Below are 13,791 nucleotides of genomic sequence, written 5' to 3'. Positions count from 1 at the left end.
TATGCCTGATCTGTTTGAGCTGTTGTTCGGCGCTGTCGTAATATCAACTCTACTACTGCTGCTCAGTTTTCTGCCGTTTTTACTCAGAACTGTCCTGTTCCTGATGCTATGTGTAACAGTACTGAGGAGATTAGCTCATGGTTTCATTTTGCTTGCCAAACAGTTCTGGACACCGTGGCTCCCTTAAAAACTAGGCACCAAAAAATTAGGTCTGAGCCCTGGCTGAACGATGTGACGCGTGCAGTTAGACGCGAGTGCCGTAGAGCTGAGCGTAAATGGAAAAAGGACAAATTGCAGGTGTCATTTCAAATGTTACGCGACTGTTGGAGTCATTATCAGAAAACTGTGAAGGATGCCAAGAGCAATTATTTCTCTGATATTGTTCTATCATGCTGTCATAAACCCCGTGTATTGTTTAAGACTATTGACTCGTTACTCAATGCTCCGCAGACGAACTGTATTGAGTCTTCCCCAGTCGTTTGCGAAGATTTTCTTAACTTTTTTATTGATAAAGTATCTGCTGCTAGGGCCCTAATATCATCCCCAGCGTTAATTCATGACCCCTCTGTCTCGGTTCCTTGCTGTGCTGTTTTTGATAAGATTGAGCCTGTGACTATCTTATCTTTACAGGAGATTGTTGGGCATTTGAAGCCCTCTGGTTCTCCTTATGATGTTGTTCCTCCTCGGCTGTTTAAAGAAGTGTTTCCTACTGTTGGCCCAGCTGTTCTTGCTCTTGTTAACAGTAGGCTCTCTTCAGGTCTGGTACCTAAAACTTTTAAACATGCTGTAGTTCAACCTCTCATTAAAAAACCTGTTTTAGATTCCACAGTTCTCGAGAACTACAGACCTATTTCGAAACTTCCCTTTCTTTCTAAAGTGATTGAGAAGATTGTGTACAGTTAATCAATTGTTTTTCTGGGAAAGTATAATATTTTAGAAGTTTTTCAATCTGGTTTTAAAACCTTGCACAGCATTGAGTCAGATTTGTTAAAAGTGTTTAATGATATATTTTTAGCCACTGACTCCGGTGACTGTGCTGTTCTCGTCCTCTTAGATCTAACTGCTGCATTTGATACAGTGGATCATGAAATTCTGCTTTCTCAATTGGAGCAGTGGGTGGGCATTAGGGGCATAGCATTGGAGTGGTTCCGATCCTACCTGGCGCACCGAACCGTCTGTGTGTCCCTTGGTGATTGTGTGTCCTCCTTTGCTTCTCTACTACATGGGGTGCCACAGGGATCAGTTTTAGGCCCCCTTCTCTTTTCAATCTATCTGCTCCCACTTGGCTCCATTCTTAGAAAGCATGGCATCTCAGTCCACTGTTATGCTGATGATAGTCAGATCTCCTCTTAAAAAGAAAGATGCCTACTCGGTGAGACCTTTACTTAGGTGTTTTGGGGAAATAAAGTCCTGGTTGACCCTCAATTTTTTACAACTTAATGAAAAAAAGACAGAGGTAATGGTCTTTGGGGGATCCTCTGAGAACCCTTTTGTGGCTCCTCAGCCTGGCTGCGAGGACGGCACGCTGCTTCCTCTGCCTCCCGGCTTTGAGGACATCGCACCAGCTCAGCAGCCGCCGATGGAGACAGCGAACGACGCTCCGGCTCCTCGGCTAGACTTCCAGTCCGGCCTGCTGCTTCCTCCGCCGCCCGGCTTTGAGGATGTCGCTCCAGCTCCGCCGCCGCCGCCGCCCAGCTCAGCGAGCGTCGCTCCAGCTCCGCCGCCGCCGCCGCCCAGCTTAGCGAGCGTCGCTCCAGCTCCGCCGCCGCCCAGCTCAGCGAGCGTCGCTCCAGCTCCGCCGCCGCCGCCGCCCAGCTCAGCGAGCGTCGCTCCAGCTCCTCAGCCGCCGCCGCCCAGCTCAGCGAGCGTCGCTCCAGCTCCTCAGCCGCATGCGGGCATGGATTACGCAGGCTTGCCAACCCTGCTTGCGAGAGGGGATCGACCGCCTCGGTGTTGGGGGTCCAGACTGGGACCGCTGGGGAGGGAGTCCGGGTCCTCCGGTAACGCTCCGGAGGAGCGTTTTTTGGGGGGGGTACTGTAACGGTTAACCCCTAGAGGGCGCCCAAGCGCCTGGGTTTGTTTGTATTTTGTTAAAGTTTGTGTTTTAGTTGGACTGCATGTCCCAGACTGCACCTCGGTCAGGTGACATAAGGATTCACCTGAACCGAGGTAAGTTAATTAAGTTGAGTATAAAGAGCCTGACTGAAGTTCAGTCAGGCGTCTAGCTTTTGTTGCCATTTATATGCTTTATGTCGGTGTTTGTTTTATGTGTTTATTTAAAATAATAAAGACCAGTGTTGAAACGCCAGCTCGCCTCCAGCAAATATGCCACGACCGCACATACACCGATTGAGGAAGCGTGACAGCCCCGACCTACCTGTCTGAGCTGCTTTACCCATATTCGCCCTCCCGCTCTCTTATAGTAGGTCAGCTGATCAGCTGCTCCTGTGTGTGCCGAAAACTAAGCGTAAGCTTAGAGGGGATTGGGCTTTCGCTGTTGCAGCTCCAACAATGTGGAATAAATTGCCTTTGCACATTAGACAGGCTTCTTCCCTTGCTGTTTTTAAATCTCTTCTCAAAACCCATTTTTTTTTCCATAGCCTTTGATGACTTGCGAGATGCTGGCATTTGATTCATTTGTTTTACTTTACTTATCTTATTTACTCTACTTTGTGTCATTTGTTCTTATTCTAGTTGCTGTTCCTAATTTGTTTTGTTTTTATTTATTTCTTTTATATGTGCTATTAAGCTTTTTAGTTTTTTTTTTTCTTTTATTTAATTCTGTACAGCACTTTGGTCCAGTGTGGGTTTGTAAAGTGCTTTATAAATAAAGTTGGTATGGTATGGTACATCTCCGTACATCATGTAACTTAATCGAATAATTTATTCGTAAGTTATAAATGTTTCAATACGTCATATATTTTTTAATAGTAGAAAGTTTTCTCAGTATGTTGGAGGTCTCTGTTTCATGTCTGAAACGCTGGCCTCCCAGGAACTCCTTTAGCGTCTGCGCGAGTCTCCTCGGTAGCGTCTGAGCGAGTCTGTGTCTCTGAGCGAGTCTCTGCGATATAGATAGATAGATGGATAGATAAATAGATTTTTTCTCCCCGTATTTCCTCAATGTAAGTCTGCATATTTGTAGTATTTGTGTGTGTCTGTAGTATTTTTAAACTGGAACTTGTTAAACCCTCGGGGTGTAATTTTTTTCCCTTTACATGCTTCCTCTGGGCAACATAATCCGTAAGCATGGTATTAGTTTTCATTGTTATGCTGACGATACACAGTTATATGTCTCAGCAAAACCTGATGAGAAAAAACAGCTTACTAAAATTGAGCAATGTGTGCAGGACATAAGAAATTGGATGCTAATTAACTTACTTCTGCTAAATCCGGATAAGACAGAAGTTCTAGTCATAGGACCGCATACAGCTAGGAGTAAAATTTTAGATCACACCGTAACTTTAGATGGCCTTTCTGTTCCATCAAATGCAACAGTGAAAGACCTTGGTGTGATTATTGATTCCAGCCTTTCATTTGAAACACATGTAGATAATATTACCAGGATAGCATTCTTTTACCTCAGAAATATTGCCAGGATAAGAAATGTATTGTCGCTAAACGATTCAGAAAAACTAGTTCATGCTTTTATCACCTCTAGGTTGGACTATTGTAATGCCTTACTGTCTGGTTGTTCAGCTAGATGCATAAATAAGCTTCAGCTAGTCCAGAATGCAGCAGCGAGAGTCCTCACTAGAACCAGAAGATACGAGCACATCACACCTATCTTATCTTCACTCCATTGGCTCCCTGTGAAATTTCGCATTGATTTTAAAATACTACTCTAGACATATAAAGCATTAAATGGTCTCGCGCTGCAGTACCTGAGCGAATTGCTAGTGTCTTACGATCCGCCACGCCTACTTCGATCAAAGGATGCAGGCTGCTTGTCAGTACCGCGTATTATGAAAACTACAGCTGGGGGCAGAGCTTTTTCTTATAAAGCCCCAAAATTATGGAATAGTCTTCCAAATACTGTTCGGGACTCAGACACAGTCTCAGTGTTTAAGTCCAGGCTAAAAACCTATGTATTTAGCCAAGCATTTTTATAAATAGATTAGCCTTAGGTAAAGGAGCAGATCTGGGGGACTCATGGACGTAGAGTATTATGGTGAACTGGTATGTTTGGATGCTGTCTTCCTCACTTTCATTGATCACTCAGGTTTGCTGACGGTGAGGTGATTGTTTGCTTTACATCTCAGTTCCCCCTCATGTTTGTGTTTCCTTCTGGCTCTCCCTTTTAGTTATGCTGTCATAGTTAGTCCTGCCGGAGTCTCTGCTTGCACTCTACAGTTAATATACATTCACATTATACATTGTGTGACTGTGACCATACCTAACTGCCATCTCTCCTCTTCTTCTCCCCCCCCCTCTTTCTCTTTCCTCTCTCCTCCTGTCTCCCCCTTTTACTCTTTCTCTCTCTCTCTGTCGAGCTACACATGTCGTTCCTGAGCTGCCAGTGATCCAGACTCCCTCTGCCCTCCGGACCTGTCTGACCCATCCTGGTGCCCCGCTTCTGGCTGAAGATCTCGTCACATGGATGCCCCGTGTGTCTCTCTGGGATGCGTCTGGTGTCTGGGAATGATTCTCTCTACCTAGAAAATGGTTCTGGCCTTGACTGGTGTTGGCAACTGTTTCTCTGGGGACTTGACAGTTCGATAGTTCATGACTGGAACTTCTTACAAGTCTACCTGGGTCTTCAATAACTACCTGGACTCCATATTAACATCAATTAACATCAGCTATTATAGCTGAACTTCCTCCCACCCTACACACTGTATAAATGCAGATCATTTACTGCTTTCTGTTTCACCCAGATGTGGACGGGTTCCCTGTTGAGTCTGGTTCCTCTCAAGGTTTCTTCCTATTACCATCTCAGGGAGTTTTTCCTTGCCACTGTCGCCCTCGGCTTGCTCACCAGGGACAAACTGACTATTTTGATTCATACAAATTCACATTTCATACAAACTTAAATAATTCTTTTGAATGTGTAAAGCTGCTTTGCGGCAATGAAAATTGCTAAAAGCGCTATATAAATAAAATTGAATTGAATTGAATTAATTATGGATTCCCATGAATTATAGAGCGTCGCTATACGGATTTAGAAGATGCTGAGCTAAAAAAAAATCTGGGCTAAAAACAAGTAAATTAAAAGATCCGGATAAGTAAAAAAAATTAATGAGATAATGTCAACTCTTTTTTTTTCATTTATCCATATTTATTTTAATAGAAATGAGTAAATTGTGTGTGTGTGTGTGTGTGTGTGTGTGTGTGTGTGTGTGTGTGTGTGTGATCGAGAGGAATTTACACTGCAGGTGCTTGATCCTCTCCTGATGCAGATTTGCCCTATAGTAACCCCGGCACATCATAATACACCCTGTGTGTGTGTGTGTTTGAGTGGTGAAGCCAATCAGGAGGCACATACCCGGCCGGCATTCTGCTGAAGCGCAGAGCGAAGGAACGGAGAAGTTCTACAAAAGAGAAGAAACCTTATCACCTAGAAAAGTCTGAAAACGTACGTTCTTCACTCACAAGGTCAGTACAGTTCTCGAATGGCACTCAATTGACTTCGGCATGAGCACCAGGAGACGTTGGAAGGTTTTAACGCACATTTCCGTCTCATGTTTGTGTCCTTATTACATAAATGGTTATTTAAGCAGGAATACTTTTGTTGCAATAGTAGTGATTGTAGTGATGAATTGGGATTTGTGGATCAGTTGGACGCGGCTCATCCACAATCGCTTTTTTTTTTTTTTTGGGGGGGGGGGGGGTACATTTGTTTTTGATTTGTTTCTTTTAAGCTCGGTTTAACCTTCTGATTTGGTACCTGACAAGAACACTGTCTCTTTTTTGGTGAGAGGTTGAGCTGAAGTTTCAGCAGCGAGCAGCGTCTGACAAGAGATGTTCTGAAATTCATGCAAAGTAGGTAGGACATGACAAACTGGCCAATCCAAACGAGCGGCTCCTTGGACTGATCGCGCTCGCCGCGAGGTCCGACAGAACTTCCTGCGATTAGTTCCTGTTTATTTTACAAAAAAGAGTAAAATGGTTTTATAACACTGGTTTATGGTTAAAGTTTCTGGTTAAAGTTGTCGTCACATGGATGCCCCGTGTGTCTCTTTGGGATGCGTCTGGTGTCTGGGGATGGGGCTGTTTCTCTGTGGACTTGACTTGGCTGCGGTTGCTCAATAGTTCAAGATTGCAATTGTCTCCAATAACTAACTGGACTCCATATTTACATCAATTAACATCAACTGTTATAGCTGAACTGCCTGCCACCTAACACACAGTATAAATGCAAATTCAAATTTTATTTGTCACGTACACAGTCATACACAGTATAATTCTTTTTCGACTACCAGTGATCTTAAAATAAGAACTTAAACATAAGAATAAATATAAATAAAAGGTAATACTGTAGAAAATAAAGTTAACTAGTAAAATATACTGTACAAGTAAAAATAAAGACATATTGCAGTAAAAGAAATATTGCAGGAAAATGAAATTAACTAGTAAAAGTAAAAATATACTGTGCTACCTAAGATAAAATAAGAATAAAAATATACTGTACAAATAAGAACAAAATATATATAATATAGAAATATGAAAGAAGAAAATAGAAATTTGTCCCTAAGTAATGCAAAAAATGGCTGAGGTGTGCAAGTATGCATAAAGTGACTGACTTCTTAAAGTGTCTTATTATTAAAGTGGTTTGTGCAGTGGTCCATAATGAAAGTATAAGTATATAGTGCAAAAATTGTGCATGAATGTGTCCGTAGTGTCCATGAATGCCCACTGTTGGATGTAAATCCAGATCATTTACTGCTTTCTGTTTCACCCAGATGAGGACGGGTTCCCTGTTGAGTCTGGTTCCTCTTAAGGTTTCTTCCTATTACCATCTCAGGAAGTTTTTCCTTGCCACTGTCGCCCTCGGCTTGTTCACCAGGGACGATCTGACCATCTTGATTTATGCACACTTACATTCTATACAGGCTTAAATAATTCTTTTGATTGTGTAAAGCTGCTTTGCGATGATGACAATTGATAAAAGCACTGTACAAATAAAATTGAATTGAATTGAATTGAATTGAATTGAATTGAATTGAATTGAATTGAACCCAGCGAGCAAGCCGTCCGGCAGGGCCGGGACAGGCGGGACCCTGTAAAAAATTAAGGACAACCCAACACACATCCCATGCTTGTTAATATTGCAAAACCATATAAAAACAATAGGAAATAAGAAATTAATAAGAAACCCAGGTACGGGACGAACAGGGGCAGCGTTCTACATCCCACAACACAAAATATCAGCTAAAGAAAGAATAACAGACCAACTGTCAGTATACAGTTCTGAACTAACAGGAATACAAATAGCACTTGAATGGGTGGAGAATCACCAAGGCCGGTCCTGTAGTTCCCCACTCACTTAATAATCATCATTTGTATGTTGTTCCTACGAGAAAAAAAAAAAAAACGATTAGAGCAACACTCGCTGGGTACCGCCCGCCCTGGCCCCGCCCGCCCTGGCCCCGCCGGATGGCTCGCTCGCTCGCATAGTTTAATTCATGTTGTTTTATTATAAGCTGTTTATCCAGTAACCCGGGCATCACCCTGCTCCCTGAAGCCTTATACATTTATTTGCTCCTTATTGAGGTCTTTATTATCCATCTATTGCCTTTTTATGTCAGAAAGTGTGTGTGTGTGTGTGTGTGTGTGTGTGTGTGTCTAATAGGATGTGAGATGTTGAGTGGGGTCGTACAAGTGCAGGTGTTTGGCAGGCCATGTCGAATGACACAGCATTCTAGGGTTGCAGATAATTTCAGTAAACCCACCACATCTCTAAAACTATATTAATAAAGAACTGATCCAGTACTACAGTGGGTGTAAAATGAGATTTTCATCTTAATCTGAGTGATTGTGTGACTTTGGTCATCACACTGTCATTACCTATGGAGTGAAATCAGAGTCAGAAGAACTTCAACCTGAGTGTGTTATACTTTAGAAACACATTTATAATAAATATGTAGTGTTTAACAAGACAACATGTGATAAATGTGATGTTTAGGGGAAGTTAATGTATTTGTGGGTCAATGACGTGACGCCCCCTTTTTCTGTCCGGGTTAATTTTATTTTGCAGAAAAAACTAAAAGATACATAAAAATTTCTCATCTACTTGTTATACCTCATCTACTTGTTAAACCACTCTAACTTCTCCAAATTTTTAAGTTTTTCATCATTTTTCTGCTATCCGAAGTGCCAAAACACCATATGGGGCGACCGTCCGGCCTTGACTTTAGTTAGGACAACTAGTTTAAAAACACTTTAAATCAACTTAAATATATCCCTTTTCCTAGTTGGCATAATTTTAAACATGTTTTACATCCATTGACAGAAATATATGTGCAAATGCTTCATAGTTTTATCACGATATACAAACGAATGTTGTCCGAATTATGTTGAGTCTATCCATTTCATCCGGGGCGACCATCAACAAACCACAATTTTGGGACCTTTATTTTAAAAAACATCTCAAGGATGGGATACTGCATCCACCAGACACAAGTGAAAACCCCCTGGAAACAACTGTATAGTAAATCAGTCTCTCTTATATAGTAAGAAAAAGCTGTTTTTTAACGGCTGTGATGTCGTAGTCACTTTTGGTCACTAGAAGAAGTGCTTTGTCACTAGAAGAAGCTAGTTTGGTTTCTGAGGCTAACCGTTAGCCTGTTATACTTGAGTGAACTTGAAAACATCATATGGGGCGACCACTGCTAAATGTTTTAAATGATAGATATATGTCCTATATTTGTAGTTTTCATATTCTATACATCAATTATATACATAGAGTTAATAGTTTAAGTATAATTATTTGTATATTTTATCTTTTATTTTCTAAATTCAGCCATTTTCCATTCCTTTTATAGGGATAAACATTTATTTTAACTGGATAATGAAGGAGACTCTGATATTATAGAATAAACTTGTGAAATAATGGTTTTCATAAAATGAAAGGGCACTAAAGTTTATCTTTCTTCATCAGTTTATCTACTTACTGATATGAGTTCAACTAGTCTTAATGATACATAAAAATGTGAATTCTGAGATATATTACGGTCGCCCCAGATGACTTTTTTAAGGCTATGTTTTATTAACTTAAGTGTAAAAACACTAAAATGACAATTTTTTTACTTTTCTTTATAAAGGCATGTGTACACTACATTCCAAATGTTTAGAAAATGGCCAAACATATCCATATTTTTGGTATTTTAAAATTGGCCTATTAAAAAGTCTTATCCGTCAATGACCCTTGTACAGTTTAATAAGACAAGAAAATAAACACATGATAAAATGTCAGGACAGAAATATTAGTGTTTCTCAACAGACTTATCTCTTCAGTGTTCGAATTAGAGCGTAACACCGAGATCTGGCAACCTCATTGTAGTTTCCCGTGTGCGGTTTACTGGTAGTGCAGTATAAAAGGACACAGTCCCGCTGTAGAGACACAGACACACACACACACACACACTCCTCCACCCGGAGAGCTGCTGCTGTAAGTGTGTGTGAAGTTGTGAAGGAGAGGAAACTCGGATCTGCTTGATGTTTTGTTGAAGGATTTGTGTAACTTTAATGTGATGATGTGATTTAAAGTGTAAACACAGTGTCTGAGACATGAAGAGAGGGTGAGTGTGAACTTTATATAACTCTATAAACTCTATATCACAGCTCTTACACAACTCAGAACTTCACTTAGTGCACTAATTACACAACACTCATAGAGTTTAGATATTCATTCAGCAGTTACATACAGTATATTCAACATTAATCATAAATAGAAACAGTAAACACATTCTAGCTGCTTCCACAATATTGTGTTTAACTACAGAAATGCTGTAAAGGAACATCAAAGTCAAGCAAACTGTCAATCATCTACAGAAACACTCTGAATTATGGCATTAGATTAGATTAGATTAGATTAGATTAGACTGAACTTTATTGTCACTGCACGTGTTCGGTACGAGGCGTCAGAATCCAGTTATCATCTAACCAGAAGTGTCAATCAGCAGCTCACAGAGAAGGAGTTCTGTACAATGAGAACAATGATTATAGATGATGAAGTGGAGGAAGATATTGTAGACCAGGGTTATGATATTGTGGTTTAAGAAGGTTATGAACATCTCTTGTTGTCGTCTCAGGAGAGTGTAACAGGGGTGTGTATATTTTGTGTCAGGAACACTACTGTACTGTCTGAATGATTAATGTGTCTCCTGTTAATCGAGTCTCCTCAGTGCTGTTTATTTTAACATTCTGTGTGTGAAGCAGCTGAAACGGCTTCGAATGCAGTCTTTTGTGTTGGTTATAATATTTGTTAAAATATTGTATTATACATAATTAGTTAACAATTAAAATTAAATGAGAAATTATAGACAGATTTAAAGAAGAACTCAGTTGTATGAATATATTTGTTTGTTGTAGTAAATCTACACACACTGACGCACCATGATCAACTTTTCCTACATCTGCACCGTGTGGATCAGCGTCTGTGTGTGTAAGTCACATTTTTATTTTTCATAAAACAGATGAAACATAATGTTATTAAAGTAACTGCTCTGTCCAGATTAATCTATATTATAATTTCCCGTCTCAGACCTCCTCTCTGCAGAACCTGAGATCAGTGTATCTGGCCCAGTGGGTTCTACAGCTGTCCTGCCGTGTCAACTGACGAGTGTAGACACTGACAGACCGTATATTATATGGAACACTGAATCTGAGATTGTGTTTGAGCGAGTGGGTGTGGACTCGTATCACGGTGATGGATATGAGGGTCGTGTGGACGTTCCTGTGGAGGAGCTGCGTAAGGGGAACTGTTCACTGGTGTTACACAATCTGACATTTACTGATACAGGAGTCTACACCAGCTACCAGACAGTGAGACACACCAAGAGATCTGTCCGTGTTAGGAGAGGAACAGTCCTGATCAACAGTGTTAATCTCTCAGTCTATGGTGAGTGAGTTAGTGTCAGTAGAACACACACTGAGCGTTACACACACCAGAGAACAAAGTTGGAAATAACTAATAATTATAAAAGTGTAAATCTTACTGTGTTATGATGCAGTAATGTGTGTTTTCTTTCCCTTTAGTTCCCCCTCTTAAAGAAACAGACGTTGGTATTTCAGCAGCTCCCACAGGTGAGTCAGTATCTACCTTCCCCTTATTTTCATCACTAATCAATAATTAACAGTCTGTTCCAGAACGTTAGAGGTGGAAGTAGGACTGATTTATAAAATCCCACTTTAGGAATTACAGCCATTTTTACCCAGTTCCTCATTTTCACAGGCTCAAAAGTAATGGGACACCTGAGTGATGCGCAGTGTAAAGGCCAGTTGTGGCTGTTCCTCAGTTATCTCATGACAGATTAAGGAGATAAAAGGTGTGGAGTTGATTGAGAGTGTTGAATGTGTATTTGGTAGATGTTGATGAGACTCTCAGTACACAGTGTAAAGAGGTGCTGATGCAGGTGAAGGAGCTCATCATTAAAATGCATGCTCCAGACTCTTGGAGTTTACTTCTATTAAAGATGTGTGTTGTTCAGTCATTCAGCCCCAGAAAAAGATCAGTTCAAAGAAATCACTAAAAGACCAGAATTGTCCTGATGTTCATGTTCATGTGTGTGTAAACCTCCAACCACAACTGTAACTAAAACTCATTTCTGTCTCTCTGCAGTAATGAAGAGTCCTCACCCACTGGTCCTGGTCCTGTCCCTCGTCTCATGTTTACTCGTCCAGCTCTTCTGTGGAGAAACATGAGTGTGACCTACAGCTGTGTACAGGACTGTGTGTTTCAATCACACACAGTAAACTATTATCATTACTGATCACATTATACGAGACGATCTCAAGGACATTTGATCAGAATTTTATGAGACCGTATGAGAATCACTGATCTACTAAAGTGATGGGGAGCCATCTAGTGGTGGGAAAGAGAACTAAAGTGAAGTGAAGATTATCATTAGATAGAATTAACATTTTATGGACTTGTTTAAAAAAAAGGCGTTGAGTTTAAAATGATTTTTCTTTTTTGAATATTTTTATATACTTGAGATTTTCTCATTACAGTAAAATTATTGTATTCTTTTACTTTATTTCTAACAAAAAAACTGGACTTACAATTTTTTATTTAAGTATCAAATGACATAAATTACCATAAAGGGTTATTATTTAATAAAGAATAATTTACTGATGATGATATTTATATTGATTGGCACTCAGGCTGAAAATCAGAATAAATACTAACTATCAGATCTCAGAGCTGGACTTTACTGTAATGGACTTTATTAAAGCAGATTGTACTGTAGTGCAGGGGGGCTTTACTGTAAAATATCACCATCTCATACTGTAACGTCTAAAAAAAAGTAGGACCCTGCATGTGTGATTCATTTTAAAGGGTTTATTTCTATTTGTCCAACTGCTGTGTGTGTGAGAGAGAGGTTTTGAGGTTTTAAACACACTTTATTGTGAATCAATAAAGAAAAACCTGTTGTACATTTTTTCATATACATTTACACATATATATATATATATATATATACACACACATATATATATATATATATATACATACATACACATACACACATATATACACACATACATCCACGTACATATACCTCCACACATGAACACCTGTACCCATGCACTGTACACACTACACACACAGACAAAGTCAACATGCATACATTACATGGTGTGTGAGAGAGAGAGATTGTGTGTGTACTGTACATGCAGGACTGAAAAGCCCTGAGTGAATTAAGACGATTTTGGATTTTTAGCACCACTGAATGAAAATTTTCAATTGTTACGGCCTTAATGTAGGTCTAGGGTAGACAGCAACAGAAATAAAATGTTTGGTGGTGAGACGGTGTGTGGTGGCTAAAAACAACTCCAAAGTTCAACCCGAAACGTAACACAATTAAGAAAACGTTTAAGGCTTTTAGATTCTGTGTTAATTTTAGAAAAAAAAAAAAACCTGAATTAAATTTAATCTTGTGCACCAACCTATTGCGGTTTTCTCCTGTTAAAGATGTGTGTTGTACAAATATTCTGCTCCAGATGAAGAGCAGTTATTAAAAACCTGATTTTAAACTTCTAAAACTCCTGGGAAAGAATACAAGTTCCTGGAGTATTACTGTACACTGTGTGTGTACAGTAATATGTGGCCAAAAGTTTTGAAAATTACATAAATATTGGAAAAGTTGCTGCTTAAGTTTTTATAATAGCAATTTGCATATACTCCAGAATGTTATGAAGAGTGATCAGATGAATTGCATAGTCCTTCTTTGCCATGAAAATTAACTTAATCCCAAAAAAACCTTTCCACTGCATTTCATTGCTGTCATTAAAGGACCTGCTGAGATCATTTCAGTAATCGTCTTGTTAACTCAGGTGAGAATGTTGATGAGCACAAGGCTGGAGATCATTATGTCATACTGATTGGGTTAGAATGGCAGACTTGACATGTTAAAAAGAGGGTGATGCTTAAAATCATTGTTCTTCCATTGTTAACCATGGTGACCTGCAAAGAAACGCGTGCAGCCATTATTGCAATTTACACAATTTATTATTATTATTATTATTATTATTATTATATATTTTATTAATTTCTTGCATTTTTGTGAAGCTGCTTTGAGACAATGACCATTGTTAAAAGCGCTATATAAATAAAATTGAATTGAATTG

At 39.7% G+C, this 13,791-nt stretch overlaps 1 protein-coding gene across 1 annotated transcript; it reads left to right on the top strand.

The window, feature by feature from the left end:
* Nucleotides 1-10,440: 10,440 nt before the first annotated feature.
* On the top strand, nucleotides 10,441-11,068 carry LOC128507561 (CD276 antigen homolog). The gene is made up of 2 exons (XM_053478578.1): nucleotides 10,441-10,603; nucleotides 10,703-11,068. Exons 1-2 carry the CDS (start codon nucleotides 10,555-10,557, stop codon nucleotides 11,065-11,067), a joined length of 414 nt encoding a protein of 137 aa, XP_053334553.1. The 5' UTR covers nucleotides 10,441-10,554; the 3' UTR covers nucleotide 11,068.
* The last annotated feature ends 2,723 nt before the right edge of the window (nucleotides 11,069-13,791 follow it).

This window comes from Clarias gariepinus, chromosome 2, assembly GCF_024256425.1.
Source record: "Clarias gariepinus isolate MV-2021 ecotype Netherlands chromosome 2, CGAR_prim_01v2, whole genome shotgun sequence".
Taxonomy (NCBI): domain Eukaryota; kingdom Metazoa; phylum Chordata; class Actinopteri; order Siluriformes; family Clariidae; genus Clarias; species Clarias gariepinus.
Note: the sequence above shows the minus strand (reverse complement) of the source record. Positions and strands in the feature narration are given on the sequence as shown.